Here is a 20,639-nt window from a genome sequence, read left to right as displayed (position 1 = left end):
CCCCCGCCCTCCCTTCAAATGAGATTTTATTAATTGAAAAAAGGCTCTCAGAGAGCATGCAAATTTAATGACGCTCCACAGATGAGGGATTTGGGAGTTGTTTGGCAAATTACCTGCTTGTTAGCATGGGGTCATAAGAAACGTAATTATTACTCAGTTTAGAGCTGAAAGAGAAAGAGCAATTGACCTTGACTACTGTTAGTGCATAATTATGAGCAATACTAAATATACACAAAAGTATTTAGAAGTAAATACTGTATGTGAGGAAGGTGAGAAAAGAGCTGGATTTTATTTTTATTTTTGTCAGTTTCTTGTGTTGAAATGAAAGACTTTTAAAAATGCCATTAAAACAAATGAAAATCTTTTTTTTTTTTTTTTAACCATCTAACCAGAGAAGTTGCATTTCCTGTGAAAATGCAGTTTGAATGCTTATTGTTGAAAAACAGCTGAAAATAGCTAATAAAATAAAATTGAAAAAAAAACATGCTGAAATGGAGCAGAAGAAAGCAGAAAGAACACTCATTTTCTGAATTAGGTTTAAATAAGCAGAAATGGGCATAAAAATTAGGAAATTAGCTCAAAATAGCTGAAAGGAAGCTGAAAAGCTGAAACTATCAGCAGGAAGTGGAAGGAGCTGAAATGAGCTAAAAAAATGTGGAAGTAGCTGAAAAAACTAAATTAGGCACAAAACAGCTAAAAAGTAGCTGGAATGGCAGAAAAAACTGAATCTAGCAGAAAAGAATTGAAAGGAGCATAACAAGTTGAAATTAGCAGAAATAAGTTAATTAGGCTGAAAGAAGCAGGAATGAGCACAAAAAGTAGAAATGATCAGAAAACAGCTGAAATGAGCAAAAACCAACTGAAAAGCAGCTAAAAATTCAGAAAGAAATCTAATTCACAAGAAGGAAGTGGAGAGAGCTCATTTTTGCTCAGTCTGAAAAAGTTGAAATGAGTGCAAAAATGTGGAATATGCTGAAAAGCTCAAATCAGCACAAAAACAGCTAAGTGGAAATAACTGAGGGCAGCATGGTGGCACAACTGGTAGAGCTGTTGCTTCTCAGCGAGAAGGTTGCCGGTTCACATCCTGGTTTGGGGGCCTTCCTGGATTGTGTTTGCATGTTCTCTCCGTGCATGCGTGGGTTTCCTCCGGGTGCTCCGGTTTCCTCCCACAGACCAAAAACATGCATGTTAGACTGATTGGTAACTCTAAATTGTCTCTAGGTGTGAGTGAGAGAGTGAATGGCTGTTTGTCTAGTTTTTCTCTGTGTCCCTGTGATGGACTGGAGACACGTCCAGGGTGTCCCCCGCCCTCGCACAGTGATTGCTGGACATGGGCACCAACGACCCACGTGACCCAAAATGGAAGAAGCGGGAAAAGATAATGGATGGATGGATGGATGAATGGAAACAACTGAAACTAGCAGAAACAAGCTGAAATTAGCAGAAAGAAGTTTGAAGAAGCACAAAAAATGTTATAGTTAGAAAGAATCTGAAAGGAGCACAAAACAGCTGAAAAATAAACAGCTGCAATTAACTGAAAATAGCTGACCAAATGTTTAAATATGCAAAAGGAAGCTGAACCAGAACAAAATGTGAAAGGAGCAGTAAAATATTGTAAACAGATCTAAAAATTTGAAGGATGTAAAATGAGCTCAATTTATTTTCTATGAGAAAAAAAATGTCAGAAAAGGCTAAATATTTCAAAAAGTTAAAGTTGCACCAAAAGTCATACAGGATTGTCCTGAAAAAGCTGAATGTTTTGAATTATGATTTGTTGAAATAGCTTGAAAACTGCGAGATGAGAATGGCACTGAAAAACGTACGGAAGAAAAATGGATCACAATAGTGTGAATGCTTCATAAACATTCACACAATTATATTTATATTTACAACTCATTCTACCCTCTGCCTCACTGAGGGTCAGAGCAGGACAGTCAGGAGGAGGAAGCTAAATTCACTCAGTCAGCAGAAGAAAAACGTCTGGATTTCATCAAAACAGAGCGAGGCAGACAACTCTACAAACTGTACGTCTGGGCCCACACCAGTGGTTCATTATGCAGCATTTAGAGCATTTAAATTCAAGTGCTTTTCTTCCCCCTCCTTCAATCTTCATGCTCCATTTCATTTTTAACAGTTTAGATGGTGGACGTCCCAGCAGGTGGGACAGTGACCTTCTCATAATGAGATGCTGTTATGTGCACAAAATGTAGCAGTATTGATTGGAGGACTGACATCTACCAGGCAGATGATTGTGTGTGTGTCTGTGCACACAGGGGGGCTGCACATTATTACAGGGGTCGTGGGTCATCTCTTGGGAAATAAGGCATTATCAATAAAGGAGGTGACTGACTTTATGTTAAATGACCAACAGAAGTCTGGCTTTTGTGTGTCGGTGATTTTCTTCTAAAATCTGCAAATATGGCATGTAAAATGTTAAAATGATACTCTGATAAACAGGCCTGAAAAAAATAATTGCTGTTTATATAAGAGTTGAATAAAATGTTATTGATAAAGTGTCAGATTTGTAGCTCTGGTAGTCTTAAAAATAAATAAATAATAATTTTACATTTTCTCTCCAGTTATTTATCCTTCGTGGCCCAGCATACAGTGTGAATGTCACACAGCCAGAGGCCACAGGCCCGTATGGACCTTTGATCAAGAGGAAAAGCTCATTAAGCAATGATTTTATGTTCAACAGACCCAAGTGATTGACTTAAACTAACAAATCAATGGAGCAGACTAATGACAGGAGAAATGAGGAGTGCTGGCAGAGGAAATGAGTTCTAACGCCTGACTTGTACAAGAAGCTGTTCAATATTTTGACATGATCACTCCAGCGTTGGACACCAAAAAGGACATGTAATTGTTTTTAGAACAGCTTGTTCAATTTTGGGGGGATCCTCCTTCTGTAAATAGATACAGAATTCTAAAAAGAAACAACATACATTGGTGCAGGTAAGGTTTTTGTCTTTTCAAACTGACACAACAGCGGTTCATCCTACATTTTAGGAGCTTTTTATATGCCTGAATGATTTAAACAATTAAATGTCTTAACAACCACACTTTCATTCTTTACAGACAAACAAAAAACATTCATTTAAATTTAAAAAAAGTACAGTTAAAAACTAAAGCAAAATTCTAGTGACTTTTAGAATGGAGGCTGCACAGTTGCAGAAAGAAGAGCTTTGCAGAGAGTGGTGAAGGCTGCACAGAAGACAGTTGGAGTCAGCCTCCCCACCATCACAGACATCTACACCTCCAGATGCAGGAAGAGGGCCACCTGCATCATGAAGGACCCCACTCACCCAGCACACACACTTTTTGCCCCGCTCCTCTCAGGAAGGAGGTTAAGGAGCATTCCGTGTAGAACCACTAGACTGAGGAACAGCTTCTACCCTGGGGCTGTTAGACTCATGAATCTCTAACCAGAATAATCACTGTGAAAAATCACATCATGCTGCTGCTGATCTACAGTCATTTCTTGACTATAAGCCGCTACTTTTTTCACACGGCTTACATAATGATGCAGCTAATTTATGGATTGTTTTTCTTTTGATGGGCTAACGAGCTTCATGCCGCCAAAACATTTGGCCTCATCACACCCGGGCACTCACATAGCTGTCCAATACACATCTCTCTTGGGGGGTTGGGTCCTCGTGGCTCATTGAGACTTCCTGTATAATAAAGTTTTTTAAAAAGTCTGACCAATGAAATTACCAAACAGGGCTAATGTATTTTATTTTTTTAACCAGCCATGTTACAGATACTGTTCTGAAAATTAAGCATTTACGTTCATGTTACAACATAGACACCCGCGGCTTAGACAAGTGCGCTCTATATATGTACACAATTTTTTTCCTTTTAAATTGAGTGGGCGCAGCTTATATACCACGGGGGGTGGTGGCGCAGAGGTTGGAGAGGTGGGCTTGTGATCCGAAGATCGCCGGTTCACGCCCCGGCCCCGACAACATCAAAAAAATTGTGGGTGGGGTAGGTGAAACACCCACACCTGCCCCCACCCTCATTCGCCCCCCTCTGGGCCCATGAGCAAGGTCCTTAACCCCACTATGTGCTCCCTAAACAGGTCTCTCTTGAAAATGAGTTCTCGTGGCTCAATGAGACTAACCTGGATAAATAAAGGCTAAAAGAAAAAAAAAAAAAAAATAATGAAAAAAAATATTCAGGTGCGCTCAATGGTCCAGAAATGAGGATATTTCATGTTGTTGTGTTCATTCAAACTCATCTGTTCATATTGACTCATGTTCATGCTGCTGTTTGGCATATTGTTTCTATGCTACTAGAGTGCTTAGTGCATTTTTAGTTAACATTTTTCTTAGTTCATCTCTTAGACCTTATCAATGTTTTTCTTTTACATTTTAATACTTTGTTGGATGTAACTGGGACCCTGTGTACACAATTTCATTCTTGAATCTTGAATCTTGAAAGCCTGAAGAGATAGTGATCTTACAAGAAGGGTTAGCTCCTTGGAAGCAAAATGTAACAAAATAAATGATTTTTGCTCAGCACCATACATGCATGTTTTCCCAGCTGCATGCATCTGTGTGTTTGCCTTGGGATTGACCAGTTCAGAGTGAACCTCTCTTCTAGTCCAAAGGCTGGCTCTGGATCATGCAGTGCAACGACAGCAGTGCAACACTTTGTAGGAAGAACGCTGCACCGTTTCACTTAGAGAGCAATAACTTTTGGTCAAGTTTGTGTGTGTGCACTCTCTCCACTTCTCCAGCACCTCCCTCCCATTCTCCAAGGCCTCATCTTCTCTTTAGGTGGCGATTTACAACCACCATACAGGAAATTAATTTTTTTGGATGCCCACATCACTGCACTCCATCACACACCTGAGTGATGTCTTTCCAGGGACACTCCCACAAAATTGGCCATAAAACTGCTACCAGGGCTGATATGAAGGCAGCGATGGACCAACAGAAGTCTGCTGAAGGACACATGATGTCTATGGCTTTAATTCAAACACTCAAGTTTGTTCAAAGAAGTCCTTGCATTAATCAAGGGAGGAGGACTAATGGATTATTATTATATTTTACACTTTGGAAAGATAAAAACAAATACAATTCGTCTAAGTGTTCTCATCATTGTTTTACTTAACAATCTTTTAAAATGTAAACTAGTTGTCATAATTAGTGTTTTTTGTTTGTAATCTTTTGGTCTTTTTGTTAAGGATTGTTTCAGTATTTTTGTGTTTAGTTTCTTCTTGTGATATTTCCTGCTTCAGCCTCCCTGTGTGTCCAGTCATTTCTCATTCGTCCTCCTGCTTCCTCTGTTTGTCCAGTCAGACTGCCACGCCCACTTCACCTGCTCCTTATTCTCATCAACCTCAGCTGCAGCCTATCTTCCACTTATCCTTGTTAATTTATTCTGTGTCTTGCCATGTTCTCATCAGTTCTGCATTGTTGTGCCATAGTCTTGTGTTTACCTCATGGGTCTGTAAGTTTGCTGCCACACAAGACCTTTTGTTTTCTTAGAAGATAAGTAGGGTTTCCTTTTCAAAATCCTCATGTCCAGTCTGCAATCTGGGTCCACACTTAACTGACCATGATGCTCCTTGAAGGAATGCATTTATCCTACTGTCTTGCAAGCCAAAATTTAAACATAGATGTTGCAAAAATCTGCTGGCACACATAATATGTGTTGAGGATGACTCTAGCTACCACCACACCAAAGTTTTCCTCAGTATTTAAAAAAACAACAACAAGAAAACAGAATGAGTTGTACTGTATCTGTTTTGTGTTTGCTAACATTGGTTTACTGTGGCTTCCAGCTTGACTTTAGTTAACTCCAAAAATTAGTCAGTTGTGGATGTGTTTCCATAGGTAATTTCTGTGATTTTTGTTATCTGTTCACTGTTTCTTCACATATTTTTATAACAGACGGACAATCTGACATAAACACAGAGAGAGAGAGAGCGAGAGAGAGAGAGAGAGAGAGAGAGAGAGAGAGAGAGAGAGAGAGAGTAAAAGACAAGTACAGTGCAAAAGTACATGCCTCCTCCTTGAATCGCCACCTTATCTTAGTGGAGGAGTTTGTGCGCCTGAATGATCCTAGGAGCTATGCTATTGGGGGCAATTATATTTGCCCCTGGTAGGGTCTTCCAAGGCAGATTGGTTTTAGGTGATAGGCTAGACAAAGAGTGATTCCAAAGACTTTTGATGGACAAAACAGAACAAGGAACTCCGTGTCCCTTGACCAGACGTGGGTTACCGGGGCCCCACCCTAGAGACAGGCCTGGGGGCGGGGCTCATTGGCAAGAGCCTGGTGACGGAGTCTCAACCCATGGGGCCCGGTTGAGCTCAGCTCAAATGAGCAACATGGGTTTGCATTCATATGGGCCCACCACCTGCAGGAGGGGCCACAAAAGTCAGGTAATTATGCCATGGGCAGTGACTGAAGGCAGGGTCCTTGGCGCTCTGACCCTGGCTTACCAAAGCTGGCTCTTGGGACATGGAATGTCACCTCTCTGGCAGGGAAGGAGCCTGAGCTTGTGGGTGAGGTTGAGAGGTACTGACTAGATATAGTTGGTCTCTCCTTGACACACATCATGGGCTCTGGACCCAATCTCCTTGAGAGGGGCTGGACCTTATTCCACTCTGGAGTTGCCGAGAGAGGCATTGAGCTGGTATAGGTCTACTCTTATTCTCCCGACTTGATACCTGTGTGTTGGAGTTTTCCCCAGTAGATGAGAGGGTAGCTTCCTTGCACCCTGCAACAGTTCAGAATATCTGGCCTTCTTGGAGTCCTTGGCGGGGGTGCTGGAAGGTGCACCAGCTGGGGACTCCTTTATTCTGCTGGGGGACTTCAATACCCACATGGGTAACAACATTGTGACCTGGATGGGTGTGATTGGGAAGAACGGCCTCTCTGATCTCAACTCGAGCAGTGTTCTATTGTTGGACTTCTGTTCTAGTCATAGTTTGTCCATCACAAACACCATGTTCGAACATAAGGGTGTCCATAAGTGCACTTGACACTAGGATGCTCTAGGTCATAGATCGATGATTGACTTTGTAGTCATGTCATCTGATTTGCAGTCGTTTGTTTTGGACACTCAGGTGAAGAGAGGAGCTGAGCTGTCAACTGATCACCACCTGGTAGTGAGTTGGATCAGATGGCGGGGGAAGATGCCAAGGAGACCCAGTAGACCCAAACGTGTATTGAGGGTTTGCTGGGAATGCCTGGCAGAAGAACCCGTCAGAAAGATTTTCAACTCACACCTCCGGGAGAGCTTTAACCACATCCCTGCTGAGGCGGGGACATTGAGCTCGAATGGGCCATGTTCCGCGACTCAATTATTGAGGTGGCTTCCTTGAGCTATGTGGCCACAAGGTTGTCAGTGCTTCTTGCAGTGGCCATCCTCAAACTCGTTGGTGGTGACCCTGGGTTAGGGAGGCTGTCAAGCAGAAGAAGGCATCCAATTGGTCCTTGTTGGCTGGTGGGACTCCAGAGGCAGCTGGGGAGTACCAGAGGGCCTAGCGGTCCGCAGCCGTGGCTGTTGCTGAGGCAAAAGCTTGGATGCAGGAGGAGTTCAATGAGACCTTGGATAAAGATTCTCTGTTGACTCTGAGGATATTCTGGCAAACAATCAGACAACTGAGGAGGGGAAAGCAGCTCTTTACTAACACTGTGTTAAGTGAAGGTGGGGTGCTGTTGACCTCAACCAGTGATGTCGTCGGGAGGTGTAATGAATACTTAAACCCTCTCAATTCCACTGACATGACTTCCAGGGAGGAAGTAGAGTCTAGTGCCTTTGGGGATGGTCTAGCCATAACAGTGGCTGAGGTTGGTGAGGTAGTTAAAAAGCTACATGGCGACAGGGCTCCAGGGGTGGATGAGATTCACCTTGATTTCCTTAAGGCTCTGGATGTTGTGGGGCTCTCTTGGTTAACACACTTTTGCAACATTGCATGGACATTGGGAACAGTGCCACTGGATTGGCAGACTAGGGTGGTGGTTCCCCTGTTCAAAAAGTGGGGCCAGAGGGTGAGTGATGCCCCTGCTCCATTTATAGGTGCATCCCTCTCCTTAGCCTCCCTGGTAAGTTCTATTCAGGGGTACTAGAGAAGCGAGTCCCATCGTTGGTTGAATCTCAAATTCTGGTGGAACAATGCGGGTTTTGTCCTGTCCATGGAATGTTGGACCAGCTCTTTACCCTCACTAGGGTCCTCGAGGGGTCATGGGAGTTTGCCAATCCAGTCTACATGTGCTTTGTGGATTTGGAGAAGACATTCGACTATGTTCTATGGCGTACACTGGGGGGGGGGGGGGGGGTGCTCCGTGAGTATCAAATTGGGGGCCCATTGGTATGGGCTGATTGGTCTCTGTACAAGTGGTGTGAGAGTTTGTTTTGCATTGCCGGTAGTAAGTTGGACCCCTGGACTCCGCCAGGGCTTCCCGTTGTCACGATTCTGTTCATAACTTTTATGGACAGAATTTCTTGGTGCAGCCAGGGGTTGGAGGGATTCCTGCTTGTTGGCCTCAGGATTCCATCTCTGCTCTTTGCAGATGATGTGGTCATGTTGGTGTCATTGTGCTGTGATCTTCAGCTCTCACTGGAGTGGTTCGCAGCCGAGTGTGAAATGGCTGGAATGAGAATCAGCACCTCTAAATCTGAGGCCATGCTCCTCAATCAGAAAAGGGTGGATTACTCTCTTTATGTCAAGGGTGAGGTTCTGCCTCAAGTTGAGTTCAAGTATCTTGGGGTCTTGTTCACGAGTGAGGGAAGAATGGAGCGTGAAACTGACAGACAGATTGGAGGAGCATCTGCAGTATTGTGGACTCTGAACCAGTCCATTGTAGTGAAGAGGGAGCTGAACTCTAAGGCAAAGCTCTCCGTTTACCTATGTTCCGACCCACGTTCCTACTAGGGATGCATCGATCCACTTTTTAAAATTCCGATCCGATCCCGATACCTAGAGCTGAGAATCAGCCGATACCGATCCAGTATCGATATCATGATCATCATTGATTTTACATGAGGCTGTAATACTCTCCTCTCAAGTACAATTAGAACAAATATATGCATGCATGTCCAAAAAGGCAACTTGAAGTTTTATTAATGTTGGATAAGTTTTAAAGTTATAATTAAATTCTGCTAACAAAAAACATTTTTCTTTTTATTCCTAGCTTTAAAGTGGATATTAAAGTGATTAAGTTAAGTGATTGTTTAAAGTGGGCAGCACGGTGGCGCAACTGGTAGAGCTGCTGCCTCTCAGCGAGCAGGTCCCTGGTTCAAACCCCGGTCCAGGGACCTTTCTGGGTGGAGTTTGCATGTTCTCTCCGTGCATGCGTGGGTTTTCTCCGGGTACTCCGGTTTCCTCCCACAGTCCAAAAACATGCATGTTAGGCTGATTGGTAACTCTAAATTGTCCCTAGGTGTGAGTGAGAGAGTGAATGGTTGTTTGTCTCGTTTGTCTCTATGTGGCCCTGTGATGGACTTGCGACCCGTCCAGGGTGTACCCCGCCCCTCGCACAGTGATTGCTGGACATGGGCACCAGCGACCCCCGTGACCCAAAATGGAATAAGCGGGTAAAGAAAATGGATGGATGGATGGATGGATTGTTTAAAGTTGTTTTATATTTTATAAGGGGCAGATATAAGAATTTTTTCTTCTTTCTGCACTCTTTTCATTCAATGTTTTGTTTTTGATTTTTTTTTTTTTAATGAATGAATAAATTAGTTAAATTAAATGTTAAATGGCTTCAAAACATCTGCTAAGTTCATGGCATAAACCAACAGACATGTTCCTGTTTTTAGTATTTTACACCACTTTATAATGTAGCCGTTTATGTTTTGAATATATATAATTTTTAAAATCATGTTTTTTATGATTGTCTACTGTTGTTGTGATGATTTCAAGGCAGTAGACCCATTTGGTGCAGGCAGGCAAGCAGGACTCTGGGAATCTAAATAAATAATTTATTATTTACAAAAATAAAGATGACTGACGGGACAGCAAACTTACATAAATCATGGGACAAGAACAAGGATATGAGGAGCAGGACACAAGGAGCATAACAGGCATCACAGTGACACAATGACCAGGCAATGTGGGATGCAGGCAAACAGACTTAAATACACACACACTAACGAGACTAACACAGAACACCTGTGAAACATCACAGGTGCAAACATCAGAGGGGAAGCAGATAAATATAGAACACTAGAGGGAGACAGAGACCAGGGAAAGCACAATTCCTACAGTACCTCCCCCACAAGGTCGTCCCTTGATGTCTCCAAGACCCCCACACCCCCAAAACGTGGGTGGGAGGAGGGGGGAAGTCAACAGGGAGGAGGGCACAAGGAAAAAAAAGACCCAAGGGGAACAAGAACTGGACAGGGTACACCAGGGGCAAGGTACAACACATGGAAACAAAGGGAGGTCAGAGTTCAGGTGGGGAACTGTGAGATTGTCCAAAAAGCAGGAACAGGTCAGACAGGCAACCATTCAGCAGGCCGGGGCCAGTCAGGCGGGCGGCCGAGAGGTCGTCCAACAGGCAGGAACAGGTTGGGCAGAGCAGGAGTGAGGACCTCAGAAGGCGGATCAGCGGCGAGGAGCTCTTCTGCGGCTGGATCGTCTGGGACTGGATCTTCGGCGGCAGTATCTGGAGTGGAGTCCGTCTGGACCCCCACGGAGCAGGAGAAGTGAGGAGCATCCGCCAGGACCCCCTCGGAGTAGGAGAAGTGAGGAGCGTCCGCCAGGACCCCCTCGGAGCAGGAGAAGTGAGGAGCGTCCGCCAGGACCCTCTCAGAGCAAGAGAAGTGTGGGATCCACCACGGGGGCTGCGTGCAGCGTGGGATCCACCACGGGGGCAGCGTGCAGCGTGGGATCCACCACGGGGGCAGCGTGGGATCCACCACAGAGCCAGGAGCAGGAACCGAGGAAGCGCCGGGGGTGTAGCTGAAGGCTCAGAGTCTCTAAAAGGACCCCACAGCTTGTCTTCCAGGGACAGAGCAGTGAGAGTCGGGCTTCCTGCTGGGCCTTGGTTTGGTCTGGTCATTCTGTGATGATTTCTAGGCAGGAGACGCATTTGGTGCAGGCAGACAAGATTCAAGGAATATAAATAAATAATTTATTATTTACAAAATAAAGATGGCTGACGGGGCAGCAAACTTACATAAATCATGGGACAAGATGCAGGATATGAGGAGCAGGACACAAGGAGCATAACAGGCATCACAGTGACACAATGACCAGACAATGAGGGATGCAGGCAAACAGACTTAAATACACACACACTAATGAGACTAACACAGAACACCTGTGAAACATCACAGGTGCAAACATCAGAGGGGAAGCAGACAAATATCGAACACTAGAGGGAGACAGAGACCAGGGAAAGCACAACTCCTACAGTTGTACTGATAAATATCTCCTGGAGGGTAAACTATATCTTGACTGCAAGTATCAAGTTGAGAAATCCTTCGTTTTCTACAACTGATAGAGGTTGTTCATTAATTATGATGAAGTTTAGCAACTTCTCGGTAAACATCTGAACTCTGTAGTTTCAGCGACGTCTACTTCTTGTTCAATCCGAAGCAGGCAGCTTGATTTGGGGCAGCCGCGCTCAAGTCTGTCCCACCTCGGAGACGGGCAGACTGAGCAGGGCAGATTGGACGTGGCTGGCCGGTGTTGAGTCGCCTCTTTCGGTTTGACCAAAGAGTAGCGCCCCGCTGAAGCCACGGAGCTCGAATGTCCATCGTAAAACTAACTTTTACGTGGTTTAATGTGGCGCTATGGCTCTGTAGACATTGCACGATGCTGTCTTGTGATGTTTTTAGTGTAAAATATTTCCACACAGCGGACATGTTTAGATGAAAAGTTTGTTATCTGTTAGCCACAGTGCTGCTAACTCAGCACTAACGTTGTAGCTGGCTGCAAACTATGAACTGAATATCCTGAATGTGAGGTGGGTCTTATTACTCTGGGTTCATGAGACATGCCACCGTTCAGGAAATCATTCCATAGTTTGAAGCCAACTTGTATCATGGATCGGAAATATCGGTAGGTGGATCGGAAAATCTGATACGTAAATTATGCTGGTATCGGAGGCCGATACCGATACTGGATCGGATTGGCCCCATCCCTAGTTCCTACCCTCACCTATTGTCACAAGCTCTGGGTAGTAACCAAAAGAATGAGATTGCAGATACAGGTGGTTGAAAGGAGTTTCCTCTGCAGGGTAGTTAGACTCTCCCTTGAGATAGGATGAGAAGTCCCATTATTTGGGAGAGACTCAGAGTAGAACTGCTGCTCCTCCACACTGAGAGGAGCCAGTTGAGGTGGTTCAGGCATCTGGTAAGGATGCTCCTTGGGCACCTCCCAAGGGATCTGCTTCGGGCATGTCCGACTGGGAGGAGACCCTGGGGAAGACCCCGGACACGCTGGAAAAACTATGTCTCTCGGATGGACTGGGAACACCTTGGAATCCTCCCAGAAGAGCTGGAAGAGGTGGCTGTGGAAAGCGATGTCTGGACCTCCCTGCTCAACCTGCTGCCCCCGCAACCCGACTTCGGAACAAGCGGAAGATAATGGATGGATGATGGATGAAAGTACATGCCTGTAATGTTGATAAAACATGCTTAAAAATGTTAATTATATCATCCAAAATGCACAAGTAAATGTGTTTGACAGTGTCTCAATTCTCTGACTAAACCTCAACATGTAAAGCAACAGACTGACTCCAGTCCTGAAAACTGTTCAGCACCAGAGGAGGCTCTGGTTTTGGTCAGACCTGTGTAAATGTCTCCTCTGAACCCTGGAAGGGTGCAGCTCTGGAGAACAGTTGACAGCTGAGAACTGAAAGCTGAAGAGTGACCGGCTGACGTTGATAAGGTCATTTTCAGGGGCCCTTACTGTCATACAGATGTGGCCCTCTGCTGGCCCTGCTGTCATCAACACTGGAATAATGCTGCTTTGGGCTTTATGCACAAAATACACATTACTCATACATACACACAAACACACACACAGAAGTACTCAAGAAAAACAACCCTCATATGCAATCATACATTCAACAAAAACTGTCATCTGGCAAACTAAAACAACTTCAAATATGTTTACCTCAGTGGATTTCATTTAAATAAAAGCTGCGATTAGAGTTCTTCTTGCTGAATCTTTTTCTGACATTGAAAAAACTTTTTAAAAAATTCCAAAAATTAATTGAATACTTCAATGAGTACTGCCACATTGTTTAAATTAGTTCTGACTTTGTAATATATATTTTAACTAAAATAACTGCTTGTGAAAATAAGCAAAAGTGAGCACATGGTTTAAAATTTATAATGTAAATAATTTAAAGGTGGTGAAGATGAATGTGACAGTAATAAAATTTTAAAATTTTACTTAAAACCTTTGATCCAAACGTTTTGTTAAATAGTAAAAATGTCTTCTCATGAACAAATGCTGTAGTGTAACTTAGTTAAAATCTTTTTTAATGGCAGTGACTTTATGCAGCAAAGCCTCTGAAAAGCTCACTTTGTTTTTTATATTGCTGTGGAGGCTAATTGCATTTTGACTGACTATCTGCAGGTGGCTGTAAATCAGCTGCTCAGATAACTGGAGGGCAAGAGAGTTACTTGGTCTCTTCAATGGAATGAGATGTAGAAATGATGAAGAGGCAAGAAAAAACGATGAAGGGGAATGAAAAGGAGAGAAGCTCCTGAACTCAGTCTGCTCCTACTTCCAAAGACAAATAAAAACCAGGATAACAAAACCAGCTTTCCTGTGATCCAATCTATAACACACACACACACACACACACGCATAAACGCACGCACGCACGCACACACACACACCCACACACACCCACACACACCCACACACACAAACAATCTCTAAATATTTGTTTTATGATAGGAATATGACAGATTCTTAATAATTCCTTTACACAGTATGGAGAAATCCTCTCTCTTGTTTATGTATGTGTAAATTTGAATCCCTCCCATCCTCGGGGGATGGGTGGATCTGACCAGCTGATCAGATGTTTTCCAGCGTGAAGGGGGATGAGCTGAATAACTGGAGATGTTCCTGTTGATTCTCATCAGAATAAATACACACATGCACACACAAACCTACCAATGCACAGGACATGATGAGCAGGACAGTGATGACATGAAGCACACTACCTCTGCCCTGTCTAATCTCTTTATGACAGGGTGGTTCTCTAACATCCTCTCTGTGCTTCAGACAGGGAAACAGTCCAATATGTCTGCTGATGAGCCCCTCTTTTCTGCTCAGCACAGAGCCACAGAACATTAACAGATATGTTTATGAGTTTCATGCCTGTGGCAGCTGTAACTGCCCCCGCCAGGAGCACCAGGTCACCCATCAGATGTTTCTCTTGCTATTATTTATTTATTTTTCCACGCACCACACAAAAGGACTTACAGGAAATTCACGCAGCCGGTGCCGGGTGGTGGGGCGATCCAAACAAAACTGAAGCTGGTGGAGGGCTGGTGGCTGACGTGGGAGGCCACGACGCTGCAAACAAACTGGGTTCCAGCAAACTGGCGATCTGACATCACACCTGGAAAACAGAGGAAAGAATAAGAGAAGGATCCAGAGGGATTTTTTGATGAGACAGTAGCTGCTCTGTGGAGATGCTTTGGCATTGCTGCCTTGCAGCAAGAAGGTTGCATGTTTGACTTCCAGCTGGGATCTTCTTGCTTGGAATTTCTCCCCATGCATGCTTGGGTTCTCTTTGGGTACTTTGGTCCCTTTCCACAGAACAAAATCCTGTCTGGTAGGTGAAGTGACTACTCCAAATTGTTTAGTTTGTCACATGTTCAAGTTCAAGTATCTTTATTATCCCCAAGGAGCAATTTGTTTCACAGTCAGTAGGCACACAAAACATCCATACTAGACATTGAGACATTAAAATAACATAACGTGACATCATCATTGTTCGTTGATAAGCCTGATCACTGCAGGGATGAATGAGTTTTTCAGTTTGTTCGTTCTACATCTGGGCAGCAGATACCTGCTTTCAGATGGAAGCAACATGAACTCACCATGTGGGTGATCAGGATCTGTCAGAATCAACCTGGCCTTGTTCACTGACCTCGCCTTGTGTAGGTCAGTGAGGTTTTTGTTCATCAGGATTTATTTTGTAATGGTGACCGCAGTGTGCCCTGCCATTTGTTTAATCACTGTTGGAGACAAACACCAGCTTCATAACCCTCGTGAACAAGAGTAAGCTGGTTAAAAAATAGATGCACGATGTTCCATCAAATAACGTTTTTTGTCTTACAGCAGTAAAGTAGAAATCCCTTTAACATTACAACACATCTGCTTTGAAGACTACACATAAGGTTTTATTATAACTGTGCTCAGCCTGTGAATTGGATTTTTATCACTAAGTGAAAACTTTGTCCAGTTATAAGCCTCACAGACAACATTACATCAGTGAGGTGCATTGTCTGACATACATTGCCTCGAAGACAAACTATGACAATCCCATGCAAATAATCAGAGTTAAGTGATAGCTTTCCAAATTTATTATATATTTAATCTCAAGAGTTTGGGGAATATCATCCACAATCTTGTCTAATTAAATGAATGTGATTGTTGAAGTGCACAAACCTTTGGGTGTTGTCCAGAAACATTTCAGAGCAGCAGTGCATGCTTGAAACACACTGTAGAGGTGTTTAAATCAAAAGAAGCTCATAACTGAGTTTAACTGTGATGAATGCAGGTCTGTTCAGAGCTGTACCACAGTAACATACAGTTGAATGTCCTGTGTGAAGCAAAGTATGATAGTTTAAATGATATATCAGCAACATGTTTGTTACACCTTTTGCCATCCTCACGTGTTTGATTTCATTTTTTTCATCCACCAGTCAGTTAGCATTACATCATTCTGATATTTAGCAGTCATCAAACATTTTTCAATTTTTCATTTTTCATTTCTTTACCACCACCTTTACAACATATTTTTTTCAGCAAACCCTCTTCATCTTTACACTCTCCCTGTGAGCTGACACCATAAACGCCTTTATTAATGAGAGTATGCGTTGGGCTGTGATTGCATCGTTGGAATGACATCATGTCACACAATCTTTCCTTTATATCACAGAGGGCAAGGCCGAGACACCGCCCAACTCATAAATCAACGATCCAGAGTGCTTTATTAATCAACTGCACCTGAATGAGCCATGCAGGCTGTGCAGTAAATAACTCCAGCACACATTTCATAAATAAACAAGCATTTGTCTTCAATCTGCAACAGCAGGTCAACACATTCTGTTCAGAACCAACACACCCAACCAGTTTAATGTGTAAATCTGTTTATGCGTAACCTGCATCCACAGTCCCTACTCCTCTCATTAATAAAAACTTACAGCAAAAGTATAAAATATAAAAATATAATCAAGTGAGTAATAACACTGAGACTTTAATAGCCATTGAATCAATGTGCAAATCAATGTGCAGGGAGAGGAAGAAAGAAATGATTCCATCCACTTTTCACAGGAATAAAACTGTCCTCACACATTGCTCTTAATTGTGTTGAGAATGACTCTCAGCTACTACCACAACAAATTTTACCTCAGTTTTAATAAAACTGACTTAAAGACATTTTGTTTTGGCAAGGACTGATTGACTGTGGCAGCCATCTTTGATTGTAGTGAGTCAAAAAGTTAATCAGTTCTAGATATATGATTACTTTTTGAAAGTTTCAGTGAAACCAGTCTGATGGTTCATGCTGTATTTTGCTAACAGACAGACAAAGTTGACTGCATTGGTGAATGGCATTTTTTTAAACAAAGATCCTATATGGGCAGTAAGCATTGGAAGTATTTTTTTGGGACAGCTACTACCACACCAAATTTAAGCTCAGTATCCGCACAACCTAAAGAGTTCTAGATTTTTATGCAATTATGTCAGGGTTTTGTAGGACAGGACAGGTAGAACCCAATGGTGCAGGCAGGGACTCGGACACTCAGCAGAGCAAAATCAAAACACTTTTAATAACATGAATTAATGAACTGATGTGACAGCCAGACATTTACAGGAACAGGTTAATTGTTTGTGAACACAAGGACCAGACGATGCCCAGACAACAAAGAAGACACACAAACAAACTAAAATACAGACATTCCAACAAAAAGTTAAAAAGTATAAAAGTTCTAGAATTGCGCCGCTCAAGGTGGCTGCATGTTGGAGCAGCTCTGTTACTTTCATTCTGAGATTTTGCTTTTGGAAACTTTAATTCCTCTTTTTCTGGACGTAAATCACATTTTTTGGATGATTTTTTCCTCTGCTATCAGATGCTGTGCAGCTCGAAGGAATTGTATTGAAACTTTTTTAGTTTTGGACATTTGTTATGATGCATAACCATGGCATCAAGGCAGTTTTCTACAACCAGCAGCTGATTAACATCTCAAAAGCTCAAATAATATCTCAACTACAGCCCTAAATATCAAATGAGTTGAAAAGGATGTTCTGTGGACGCATTCTCATCTACCTGCCAGCTGTGCTCGAGTGCCTGACCACTGAGATCCTGGAACTAGCAGGAAACACGGCTCATGACAGCAGAAGGACAGGATCGTCCCTCGGTACATACAGTTGGCTGTCTGTAGTGACGAGGAGCTTGGCAGACTGCTGGGAGGAGTGGCCATTGCTCTGGGAGGAGTTCTGCCTGGCATTCGAGCGGTCCTACAGCCGGGGGGAACCAAGAGGTCAGTCAAGTCTGGGTGGACGTACCTGACGGCATCTGCAGCCAGTTTGTTAGGATCCACTGTGGGATGGATCTTTACAAGAGATCCTTTCTGTCTACAGCCATCAGCATCTACAGTATAACATCTCTTAATCAGAGTCAGAGAGTCAGAGTCAGAGTTTCTTTATTGTCATTCGCACCTCATGTGGTACATGTGGTGGAGCGAAATTATGTACACAGGGTCCCAGTTACATCCAACAATAAAATGTATAAGAAAAACAGTAATGACATCTAAGATATGAACTAAGAAAAACATCAACTAAATATACACTAAGCACTCATAACATAAAACATTGAACATCACCACAAACATGAACATGAGTCTGTGAGCAGATGTGCACGCATGAACACATCAACATTGAAACAGATCAGCAGCAACATGAAACAGATCAGCAGCAACATGATATGGTTTTTCACAGTGATTATTCTAGTTAGAGATTCATGAGTCTAACAGCCTCAGGGTAGAAGCTGTTCCTCAGTCTAGTGGTTCTACACTTAATGCTCCTTAACCTCCTTCCTGAGGGGAGTGGGGCAAAAAGTGTGTGTGCTGGGTGGGTGGGGTCCTTCATGATGCAGGTGGCCCTCTTCCTGCATCTGGAGGTGTAGATGTCTGTGATGGTGGGGAGACTGATTCCAACAGATTTCTGTGCAGCCTTCACCACTCTCTGCAAAGCTTTTCTTTCTGCAGCTGTGCAGCCTCCATGCCACACGTTGATGCTGGAGCACAGGATGCTCTCCACTGCACACCTGTAGAAGGAGGTGAGGACTGAGCTTCCCAGACCAGCTCGCCTCAGCCGTCTGAGGAAGTAGAGTCTCTGATGAGCTTTCTTGATCAGGCTGGTGGTGTTGTTGCTCCAGCTGAGGTTGTCATTCATGTGTACACCCAAGTACTTGTAGCTGGAGACGACTTCCACCGCAGATCCTCTTATGTTCAGGGGGGTGTAGGTGTTTTTGTTCCTTCTGAAGTCCACAATCATCTCCTTTGTCTTCTTCACATTGATGTGAAGGTTATTCTCTCTGCACCAGCTCTCCAGGTGTTCCACGCCTGCCTGCCTCATTAATGAAATGAGGATAACGAGTTACTACAACAAACAATTTCCCTCTGGGATTAATAAAGTATTTTTGAATTGAATTTGAATTGAAACAAGTGCCAACAGCTGTAGAGCATCAAAGGTGTAGGGAAACAGGGAGTGATTGACAGGGAGGGCAGAACAGAAACACAACAGGGCACCATCCCCACAAATTCTGGAGGTGGATTAGCTATGGCAGCCATTCTGACTCAACTCGAGTCTAAAAGTGGAACAATTGTAAATGTACATTTACTGAATATGATCTGAGAGTTTTACTAAAGGCTGTCTGCTATTTCATGATTTATTTGGCCAGCAGACACACAAACAAATACATATACACAGAGTGAGACAGGCAAAAGCTGTGCCTCGTGGTGTTAGGCAATAAATTTGGAACATGTTTATGCATTTGCTTTTATGTTTGAGTACACCAGCCTTGTAAGCATTTGTACTTGAAAAAAGATTCCTAATCATGTTGTTGTATTTGTGTGCCATGTTACAAACCTCATTATCATTGCTGTCAGGTGAATGAACTTGTTTTTGCATTGAGCACCAGGTAATAATCAAGATTTCTGTGGAATTGATTCAATCTATGATATATTTTAAATTGTATACAGGAACAGGAGGCACCGTGGCTCAGTTGGTAGAGCTGCTGTCTCTCAATGAGAAGGTTGCTGGATCGAATCCAGGCCTGGGGTCTTTGTTGGTGGAGTTTGCATGTTCTCTTTATGCATGTGTGAGTTTTCTCCACGTACTCCAGTTTCCTCTCACAGACCAAAAAAAAAAAAAAAAAAAAGCATGTTAGACTGATGGTAACTAAATTGTTCCTAGATGTGAGTGAGTGAATGAATGGTTGTTTGTCTCATTTGTCTCTATGTGTCCCTGTGATGGACTGGAGACCTGTCCAGTGTGTCCCCCACCTCATGCACAGTGATAGCTGGATATGGGCACCAGTGACCCCCATGACCCAAAAAGGAAGAAGCGAGTACAGATGATGGATGGATACACAGAAACATTATGTTTTGTTCAAATAAAATCAGATTAAAAAAAGAATAACATTTCAAACATTTCCATGTGACGTGTGCATGCAGTGTGCGGTCCTAATGTGTCCGATTTATGAGGTGCCTGCCTTTAACTATGCTAACGAGGTGCTGGTGTGTAATAACAGAAAGAAATGTAATCACCCACTAATAGAGCTGCTGCTCTCCATTCACCTTGCTTTCAACCTCACTGCATAATGGACACAATTTATTGGGAGCACAACCAAAAATGAAAACATTCAGCAGCTTATTTTCTGTAATGTGAGCTCTGCAGAGCGAGTGCTGCATTTTCCACAGATACACCACACAGACATGTATGTAGCCATCAAATGAGTGAATTACTTTTATTTACATTTTAAGCAACGGCTTCATTGTGGGGGTCAAGAAATCATTGTCAGCAAGCTTGAAATTAAGCTGTATTTCACCCTTGCTGTGTGTTTTAAGATGTGACATATTTTCTAACATTTTTTTTCTATTGTTCAAAAATAAAATAATAAATCATACAAAATACTGTTTACATTTTTTAAATGATCTGTTTTGGTAATACAGGTAGCCAAACATTATTTGTTTTTGTTTATGCATTTTTTTTTAAAGCCTTTGGTTTTCAAAAATACATGTGCTGGCACTGTTATTAAAATGTATTCATGTATTAATTTTCAAGAATGTACATTTAGTTCAATCTGTTTATTACTACCAAGCAGGTCTAAGGATTGAAAAGAATATTTACAATGTTTTCATCCATCCATCCATCCATCCATCCATCCATCCATCCATCCATCCATCCATC

At 42.9% G+C, this 20,639-nt stretch overlaps 1 protein-coding gene across 1 annotated transcript in view; it reads right to left on the bottom strand.

Annotated features, from left to right (window-relative positions):
• reln (reelin) overlaps positions 1 to 20,639 on the bottom strand; it is a gene marked incomplete in the record, with an annotated part of 128,574 nt that overhangs the window by 75,003 nt on the left and 32,932 nt on the right. Inside the window, 1 exon segment of the mRNA XM_037683613.1 lies at positions 14,418 to 14,556. Coding sequence (XP_037539541.1) covers positions 14,418 to 14,551 — 134 coding nt within the window.

Source organism: Nematolebias whitei, chromosome 10, assembly GCF_014905685.2.
Source record: "Nematolebias whitei isolate Nwh7 chromosome 10, NemWhi1, whole genome shotgun sequence".
Taxonomy (NCBI): Eukaryota; Metazoa; Chordata; class Actinopteri; order Cyprinodontiformes; family Rivulidae; genus Nematolebias; species Nematolebias whitei.
This window is presented reverse-complemented; position numbering and strand designations above follow the sequence as displayed.